The sequence below is a fragment of the Drosophila grimshawi genome, unplaced genomic scaffold (genome assembly GCF_018153295.1).
Source record: "Drosophila grimshawi isolate 15287-2541.00 unplaced genomic scaffold, ASM1815329v1 contig_59, whole genome shotgun sequence".
Taxonomy (NCBI): domain Eukaryota; kingdom Metazoa; phylum Arthropoda; class Insecta; order Diptera; family Drosophilidae; genus Drosophila; species Drosophila grimshawi.
Window position 1 is genome coordinate 497,134 of NW_025063406.1, and position 10,407 is coordinate 507,540.

General features: G+C 42.5%; 1 protein-coding gene across 1 annotated transcript; it reads left to right on the top strand.

The window, feature by feature from the left end:
- The first annotated feature begins 526 nt into the window (after nt 1–526).
- On the top strand, nt 527–1,879 carry LOC116805411 (MICOS complex subunit Mic10-like). The gene is made up of 2 exons (XM_032737135.2): nt 527–659; nt 1,708–1,879. Exons 1-2 carry the CDS (start codon nt 590–592, stop codon nt 1,842–1,844), a joined length of 207 nt encoding a protein of 68 aa, XP_032593026.1. The 5' UTR covers nt 527–589; the 3' UTR covers nt 1,845–1,879.
- Nucleotides 1,880–10,407: the final 8,528 nt, after the last annotated feature.

The following is a 10,407-nucleotide window of genomic DNA, read 5'->3' on the forward strand; positions in this document are numbered from 1 at the left end:
AAACTGTTGCCAGTGTGGACAGATTGTCACATAATTAAATCAATTGCATTCCTCTTGATGCCGTTCTGTCTGATGAGGCTATCAAACAATTAAATAATGAAACAAACATCAAAAGTATCTGCAGAATCAGCAAATTTTACTTTAACAATAATACATAACAAAAATGTTAAATTAAGGACATTTAGCAAACATATTACCTTCCTGAGTTTATACGTAAATTAATTGCTTATTAATTGTTAGGAAAATTACTTTTTTAGTTACAAAAAATAATAAATCGGAAAATTAACTGAAATTCTTTAACTGACACTTTTCAGTTAATGGAAAATCTATATTGCATTGTTCTTTACAAATTGCATAAGAAAAAAGGTGATCGAATTTTATATGCACATATAAGTTAATAAAAGGCTTAATTGGTAGCACTGATTGGAACTACAGCGAACAGAAGGAATGAAACGATTAATCGAACTGTGAACTAAGCTCTTGGTTCGATTTAACGTGACAGTCGACAAGCTTTTCCGATACAAATTACGACGAATTGTTATAACAAGTAACAATTTAATTGTAAATATTATAAGGCGAAATTAATGAGATGACTTTTTCCGAAGATCAAGTGGGAGTGAAGTTGGACCGATGTGTGTCTGATACAATTATTAAAGGAAGTGAGTCTTTTTGGTTATATAATCAATGGCAGATATGTGTGTATGGATGCAGATGTATGTATGTACATAAGTACATACAGAATGTTTAGTTTAGCGGCTTTTGCCAAACAGCATCTAGAAGAAAACGGTTTCTTGGGCACCTGAAGGCTGAGATGACCTTAAGACCAGAGTCACCATCTCACATTCCATTGACAGACAAATGATATACATCTCTGATTCGGTCGATTCTGGCATGTGATTTGTTTGAAGCATAAAGAGTTAAAACTGACAGAAAAAGATAATGCTGATCAAGAATATATGCTGTGTTGGATACCTCGTTCAATGCTGTTTCGGGGTGATATTTAAATAAATCATAAGCATTTACAATTGTTTTCCCACATTGTATTATGTGGACAGGCTCTCTTCCTTAATATTGATCCTCGTGGTTATTATGGTTACGACAGCATTACTACATAAATTCACATTATTACCTTTGCTCCCCAGTTTCTATCTATCAGACCTTGAGTTCGCTAACTTTATTATTTCCACTTAAGTTTCTGATCTTTTGTATCTTATTCGTAGAACCTCTGCATACTTTTATTATTTTGCTGTGGGCAGTACAAATGTCAGAGCGACAATGTAATGCAGCTGTCGTCGGAACAGTTGGTAAATGAGTTTTAAGTTGTTGGGTTAGACATACATGTCAGCTTTTCTAATACACAAATGATAAATGTGAAACAGAAAACATTTTAATGAAATTCTCTTAAAACATACAAAAGCATAATATTTCGAGCTGCGGAGTAAACGTTAAATGACGGAAGATTGACGTAATCTTATGCGTCCCGAAAATTACAGATCTTCCTTGTCTTAACAAAGAAATAAATGAAGCTTATTACCAGAAGTAGACTTGAAGATAATCTACTAAGAATAAAGCTATATTACAAGATAATAGTACCAATGAAATAACAAATTTAATTTCCAATTATTTTCTTGATTGATTTTTAATGGGTTAGGAAAGCTTATCAATGTTATTTCGTTTTTAAATACTAAAAAAACTCTTTTATTATAGGTGGCGGACTTCTGATTGGATCAGTGATGTCGTTATTATTTTTTAAAAGACGTGTGTGGCCTGTGTGGCTAGGATCTGGGTTTGGCGTTGGTGTGGCCTACAGTACTTGTGAAAAGAACTTAAACTCATCTAAATAAATGTTATTGCATATGTAGTATATATGAATATAAAATGAGAATTTTAATTACAAACGTTCACTTATGTATGGAATTTGCAAAAGAGCGGACTACAAATACTGTGCTCTATTCAGTAATAATTGTTTATATCTATTTTTTCTTTTCTTTAAATTTAACATATAATTTATTCTTTGAATTTATTATACAAATCCTAAAATAAATTATGGCTTTTTTCATTTGATTGAGTACAATTCTTATATCTAATGGTTCTAATGAACTTTTTATTTGTATTTCCATAGAATCAAATCATTTAGATATATATTTTTTACAGAGAGTAAATAAATTGAAATTATATTAAGGATTAGAGCATTTTGTATACTATTTTGATAGTAGTCTCAAGGACGGGCCTGGTACGATTTACTTAGAGATGAATATTGCTCATTGAACTCTCTTACTAAAAATCTAGGCGCGAAGTTTTTTCGATGATTGGCAAATTATTTGATTCAGCTGTATGGTTAGACTGATTGTTCGTGCCAAGATTTACATGCAAGAGTTCTGTCTCCATGAACTAGACTTACAGAAGAGCTCGTTGGCACGGCTTCCTTACTTTCTTTCACACCCTGGGAGAAATCTGCATTCCAAGATGAATACATTTTCAACCCACTGCAAAATGTGCTGTACAACAGATTTTCCACATATAACTGGTTTAATACATCTTCTTACAGCCAAAAGCCGAGTGACTCCAATCATAAAAATCACTTTATCAAGGCTAGAAGTCTGTGAACTGTTCAAATCACAGCTTCCACAACTTCATTACGACAACGTTGAATCGTACTTTTGGACATACTCCTCAATGAGCTTAGCTTGGTTTAACAAGCCTTCGTAGAGTGACAAAAATAATGCCACCAACAGATATGGGAACTTGGTAGATCTGTCTAGCAGAGAAGTCACGTCACAAGAGCTGCTTGATAGTCAGCTATGGTGGCAAGGGCCAGAATGATTGCAACTTTCCCAAGACCAATGTGCCATCTCTCATATTGCGAATGATATAACCAAAGTTTTTCAATCCTTTGAACCTAATAAACGACTTTCCGATATCAGTCGAGGGAGTCGTAGTTTATTATGCAAAGCTTCATCAATAGCTGTTTTCAGATTATTATTATTATCATTCAGCTCTGCTTCAAAGATTGCTTCTTGTCCGCAGATTCCCAGCAACTTGAGGGACAGAAGTGCTCGAGGAATTAACTCTGTCCGCTGCCGAGTTTGCCTTGGAACACTCACCTCTAAGAGGTAACAACTGTTCCAAAAGCTAAACGATGAGAAGCGCCTCCTGACAGGTTTGGTAAATAAAATACTGGGACTCGGATTGGAGCAGACGGTGCCCGCCATGTTATATACGATCCCGGATCTCGCAAAGCTTCCGTCTGGAAGTGATCCTGAGAGCTGAGACCAACCTCCGGGTCACCACACCAACCAATTTGATCAACAAGCGGATAAGGGCAAATTTCGGAACTATTTCTCTAGCGGACGATATCTCCCTTAAATCAAGCTTCATGACACTAGTCCTGGTAGCCGATGTATATCAGGAAATCATCCTACTTGGGCTGATGCCCGTTCAAGACGGTCTCCCCGTCGCATAACATTTTGCAATATTGCAAAGAGGGCGTTATGTTTATGACTAAAAGCAGGCCTTGTTGCCAGTTCCTGGCTATTTCCATTCCATTCCCATTAACTGATTTAAGCAAAAACTGTGTGCCATGTTCTGAATTTTCGAACGTGCTCGGAAAATTACACAATGCTGTTCACTTCGCTGAAGAAGTTAAATAATTACGAGCAAAATATAAATTAACTCCTGGCTTAGCTATGGAGGAATTGCGTTCCCCGCCTTCCGAATTGCTCTCCAAAGTGATGATTCTAGGTTGGCTGAAAAGTTGAAGAGCCTTTCTACCATCAACTCAGAGAGGCACTTTCAGTTCAAATGAAAAATATAGATACTGAAAGGTTTCCAAGTGCAGTGGTACCCATAACTTTTAGGGAGAATACTAAACAATATCTTAAAAATCAGAAATTGTAAAATTGTTAACCAATTTGTAAGTAAAATATTCGTATTGATAGTTTTATGATGCAGCTGCGGCGATTCGCTCTATATCGCCCTCTAATGCAGGTTGTCAGTGCGGAATTCAAATAACATATGTAAATGCGATAATTTAATAAATAACAAAGCAGCAGTGCTTCGAAGGATACGGAAGCCTACGGGCTGAAGGAGCGCAATTGACGACTGTCATATAGATCAGCAGCAGTCAAGAAAAGGCTATGATTGACACAGTGGCAACGACCAGCTTCATTAGCGAAGACTACGTAGACTGCTGAGAGAGAGGGAGAGATTGAGAGAGAGAGAGAGAGTATCGCCAATTAAACAGCGATACTTTCCGAAGATTCACACGATGCAGGCCGAGATCAACATGCAGGTGGATGAATTTTCGTTTGAAAATTCTCAAAGCGCATCAATTGTGAAAAAAAAACACTGGAAAATGGCGCCTATGCGTTAACTTAACTACGCGGCCCATATCGTCGACATTTCGCCACATCATCAGTTGCCGACTCAGATCGGCCAACTTCTACATACATGTATGTTGAAAGCTCTCATCGACCATGCTTACCAGAGCTTAACTTAGAAAACACTCAAGGAGCACATCAAGAACATAATAGAAGTCTTCCGCCGACTTAGAGCACAGAATCTCAGTATAAACGTAGATAAGTGCGACTTCTTTAAGAAGGAGCTCAAATGCCTGAACGTGCGGCTGTGATCCTGAAAAGTAGCTGCGATTGCAGAATTGAAGCCCCCTGGAAAAATGAAGAACTACGGCAATACCTTTTTGTGACATCATAGTAAACGTGCTTCGAACTAGATCTCGCCCCTCCTGCGAAAGCAGCATGACGAGCACTTAAACCAAAATCAGCATGATCACCAGTAACTAGAAAAATCAGCTGTCACATTGAGGGTTAATGAAAATGAGCTAGATAAGGCTTACCAGGCTGAGCGGGTATCGAATTAGAAGACAGTTGAATAGAAAACAGGTCTATGGGCGCAGCACTTTACCACCTACGACATGCTCTAAGAACGGCAGTTGATAATAAGGAAGAAACACTGTGCACTTTCCTAGATATTGAAGGTGGCCTTGACAACACATCATATGATGTGATAAAGGCTACCCTGTCGAGGGGCCTGAACTACCACCAAGTGGATACTCTCACTGCTGCGCTCCAGAAAAGCCACAACATCAGTGCATGACAGCACTGTGACAGTCCTAACTACTAAAGGGTGTCCGTAAGGGGGTGTACTGGCTCCACTACTCTGGAGCCTGTTAGTTGACCAACTACTTAAGAGACTTGCCAGCAGGAGTAATCAATGTCAAAAGCATGCCGATGATATTGTTATCATTGCACAAAGCAAATTTGAGCAATCGCTCTCTGACATAGTTCAATTAAGATTGAAAATAACGAGTGACTGGTGTACGGAAGTTGGCCTCAACCTTAACCCTATAAAAACAGTCATCATCCCCTTTACTAGAAAATATAAGTTACAGGGAATGAGGCAGATATGGCTTTCAGGAGCCCTACTAGAAACAAGTAGGAAGGTAAAATACCTCGCAGTCATATTTGACAGAATATTCAACTTTTCCACCCATATCCAGAATACGATATTAAAGTGCTCCAGATAGCTTTATACATGTCGTACATAGCCAACGATAATGAGATGGCTATACCTTAAGGTAGTAAGACCCTTGCTGATGAAATGACAGCTGAATATAGACCAGAGTAGTAAAAGGGAATGTACGATATTAGATGAAGTCCACCCTAGGAAAGCACACACCTTAAAATGGTAAAGCGTCTCACCAATCAGGGCACATGTCTTGGAATGGTGCGCCCTCGGATATCCTATGATGAATTTCTGGAGACGCAAACCAGCATAAGAAAAAAATAACCATGGGAAAGAATAGGCTTAGGATACTCACCAGTCTCTTAGACTAAGAATTCACCTATCTAAACTGGGTATTTTTAGTAGCGAACTTGTGAAAACGAGGAAGAGTCCTCAAAGCACATCACATCAGATTGTGTCGCTTTAGCTAAGCAGAGATGTTGTATCCTGGGGATGCATGTGCTGAGCTCAGAAGTCATAGAAACTCTCAACCCGACCAAGATTCTTGCATTCGTGCAAAAGCTTGGGTTGATGGAAGAGCTGTAGGCTCAGAAGGGGGCACAATAGATCTAATAAGTCGCAATGTATGAATCAAATAATAATAATAATAATAATAATACTCCTCACACACTACGGGCACATGTTCTCGTGGACAACCTCAAATGGCTGACTATCTGCGTTAGAAAGGGAGAGGGCGAAAAAGAGCGAATTCGCTTCAACTGCATCAAACTGGATTTCGATCCGATATACAGCTACTGTGAGGGGCGCATATAACATGTTTGCAAACATACAATCATATTCAAATGTTTCTATACATATATTATGTAGATATTATGTTATATATTATATTTATTGTTGTAAACTGGATGTCTTAGCGATATACAATGATCCTGGTCTAAATAACTTGTGGGATGGTTCGGATGGGGTGGGGCTGAGGCCACCAGGCAGGTCGCGGGTTACAGATAGCGAATGGCGTCCGCCGGGGAGGTTATCTGCGAATAATACGAGATTTCTCGTAAATAAGCAGTCCCGAACAAACAGCGGGTGCGATATTGTCAATCGTACCGACAAGGCGTTTGTGTTGCCGCCTTTTAAAGTATAGCCTCACACAACCCCAATCACATTATTACCTGCGCTTATCTTCACATCTCACTCCGAGCCCAACTAAGGCGTTATCTAAACCGTGCCGAGAGTCAGCTTGGCTGGAGTTCCGGGCGGAAAACTAGCTCAGCCTCGAAAGGTGACCTCAGGCAAATGGCGGCCGCCTGTTCTAATTTAGCCTTACCCGGGTAACGCGGATCTCTGCCCGGGCGCACACATACTTCTCCGCAGCTCGTGGGAACACAATGAAAAATTCAACAAGGATAAAAGTACCGCAGGACCTCCCTGCGGAGCATATCACAAGACATTTAGAGGGTCGAGCCCTAGACAGGGCTCCACCCTCTCGTGTGGTAGACCACCCTCCACACCGTGCTGCGCCAGCACCAAATCTAGCAGGGACCTACTGCTGACGTAGCTCTGAAGAAGGCCACAAAGTCCAGGGAAGCAGCTACGGCGCCAGCTCCCAAGAGGCGCAGCAGCACACTTACACCACCGGTGGTCACCCCCAAGAGAGTTTGCCCGGAGGTCAAGGGTGCTGCTCGCGGCTCAGTGGTGGTGAAGAGGCCAGCCGAAAAGGGAGCAGAAAGCTTGGACCTCCGTCCGAGCACATGGCGTGCAGCGGCCATGAAGCCCAGGTTGAAAACACCTAACGAGCCTCGACTGTCGTATACGGATATGGCAAAATAGGTGAAGGTGGCCGTCTTGCCTGTGGATTTCCCACAGGAGGCCATCATAGACGAAATCATTGCGTCTGGCATTCATTTCCGGGTTGGTTTCCTGGTCATTCAGTGCTCGGATGAGCACGACGCAACGTCGAGGCTAAAATCATGGAAGGGGAGACGACATACCGTTGTCCCAATGCATCACACTTTTCTGCCCCAGAAAGGTGGATCGGTCGACCGAATTTTGGTTCTGCTGAAGAACCAGAACAGGATCGAACCGACACATGGAAGGTGATTTCCAGGAAGAGGGTGGAGGAGCCCTCCTGGTCATTGGGGTAGATGAACTATCCAAAGGCATAATTGTGGAGAAGGGGCATCAAATCTCCTTCCGCTAAGGGACCATCAAGCGGATCAAAAAAGAGAGCTGGAGCGAAGCCTCAACCTGATACAAGAGACAGGGAGATCGTCCAAGTGGCCACTATCACCACAGCATACACTCCTGCCGCAGATCAGAGCAGTCGCGCTGCGCAGCCCACCGACTTATCGGAGGACCTCGCAGAGGTCCGAAGTGACATCCCCATGTCCTCACAGGAGATGGCGGAGGAGCTGCAAGATGCTGCAGCAGCTGACGTCGACATGACGAGCAGCGGTGACGGGGGTAACTCCAGGCCCAAATCACCGTGTCAGCTGAAGTAGGTGTCCAAGGTCATCAAAACAGGGCTGGCTCCGGTAAACATCCACCGAGCTAACGCAGCCTCGGCGGTCTTAGCAAGGATGTTTACCAAGCAACACCTTGGGCTAGCCCTGGTACAGGAGCCATTGGTGAACAATGGCTTAAAAGGCCTGTACACCCAGAGTATGCATCATGAATATTAACTTTACTATCCTTTCAGAATTCCTGACTAGAGACTGCGTTCCCATATTGGTGCATACCAATACGGCTCTACTTCTTTACGGCTATGGTGTATGCGTACTTCGCAGGTGATGAAGCCTGTCCACCGCCAGAGATAGAAAAACTGGTGGATTATTGCAGGAGAGAGAAAATCTCAGTGCTCATCGGATGCGATGCCAATGCGCACCACACGATATGGGGCAGCAGCGACATAAATTTGAGGGGTGAGGTAAATATAATCTAGAATTAGGCAATGTCGGATCTACACTGACATTTGTAACTTGAATCAGGGAGGAGGTGCTAGACATCACCCTGATTAGTCGGTCCCTAAAACCTCACCTTAGGGACTGGCACGTTTCCCAAGAGGAACCAATATCTGACCACAGGACTATCCACTTTAAGTTACAATTAAATACAGATAGTAGTATACCAGGCTGCAACCCCAGGAAAACCAACTGGGAAGTCTACAAGTCGACCTTAGAGCTCTCCCTAGCCAACGGACTATCTGGTACACCCAGAAATCCGCTAGAACTGGACAGTGCTATAGGTGACCTTAACAAGTGCATAACTAATGCATTTGAGGATAATTGCCTGGTAGGGAAGAAGCCCCCCTGGTGGAACGACAGCCTGGAAAGGCTCTTCAATAAAGCAAAGAGACGGAATATGGGAGCAGTACCGTGAAAGCCTGACTTCCTATAATAAGGAGATAAGAAAGGCTAAACGGAAGAGTTACAGAAACTTCTGCGAAAGCATAGTCAGCACAAGCGAAGGCGCCAGGCTCCATAGAGCACTGGCGAAACGAACAAAATTAGCACTGAAGCATAGGGATAACTCCTTTCCTGCAGGAAGATGCTATTGAAAGGGAGAGCAGATACAGGCCGTCAAATGACGACTGGGCATGCGCCAAGTCGACAGTCACAAGGGAGAGACTAAATTGGGCAATTGGTACATTCCAGCCCTACAAGTCCCCTGGAATGGACGGCATATCGCCTTCCAGCCTTCCTTCAAACTGGACAGGAAATACTCCTCTCCCTTATTAGGAAAGCATTAGTAAGTAGCCTAGTCCTCGGACACATACCGGGCGCATGGAGAAGAGCTAGGTTAGTCTTCCTCCCCAAAGTAAGGAAGAAGGACATTACCAACCCAAAGTCCTTCAGACCCATCAGCTTAACATTGTTTTTACTAAAAATGTTGGAAAAGCTTGTGGATTACAAAATTAGAAGCACTTTGCTAAGGCAAAGTCCGCTGCACCCAACGCAGCATGCATACAGAGTAGTCGGGTCCACGGATACAGCACTTTATCAGCTGCGATGTACTTTAAGTGCGGCAATTGATAATAAATAAGTAGCATTGTGCGCCTTCTTAGATATAGAAGGCGCCTTTAATAACACATCTCATGATGCGATTAAGGCTACCCTCGCGAGAAGGGGCCTGGACCATACTACCAGTAGATGGACAGTAGACTTAATTTTGCCATCCATGTGGAAAATACGATATTAAAGTGCTCCAGGGTGCTTTATACATGTCGTAGCATAGTCGGTAAATCATGGGATACGTCACCAAAGATATTCAGAGGGTTATACCTAATGGTAATAAGATCCATGCTAACCTATAGGGTGGTAGCATGAGGTGACAGGGCGCGGCTGATCACCGTGAAGAAACAACTACAAAAGTTGTAAAGAATGGCCTGCGTATGTATGACAGGAGCTATGCACGTGCCCAACAATGGCCCTTGAAGCCTTAATGGAGCTCACACCACTTCACCATACCATAAAGCTCAAGCAGAAAGCCACGCTTTTAAGGATGTCGGCAGAAGGAGTTGGGGGCAATCATATTCTAAGCCATAAAGATGCCCAACTCCTCTCAAATGAACTGCCCCTGCTAATGCAACGTAGGGACGAAATGGTAGTCGAATACATATTCGAGCGAAATTTCACAGTGCGTATAAGTAGCAAAAGGGTATGGATGACTCTGGATGAAGTCCACCATATGAAACCGCACACCATAAAATGGTACACCGATGGGTCACTCACCAATTAGGACACAGCTCTTGGAGTGGTGGGCTCTCGGGTATCTTACCATGAATTCCTCGGAATGCACTCCTGCATATTTCAGGTGTGTGAGGTGTGTGCGATTGGGAGATGTGCGGACTTCAACCTAAAACGTAACTATCAGAATACGGATATATTGATCCTATCCGATAGTGAGAATATAATGAGGACTATGATA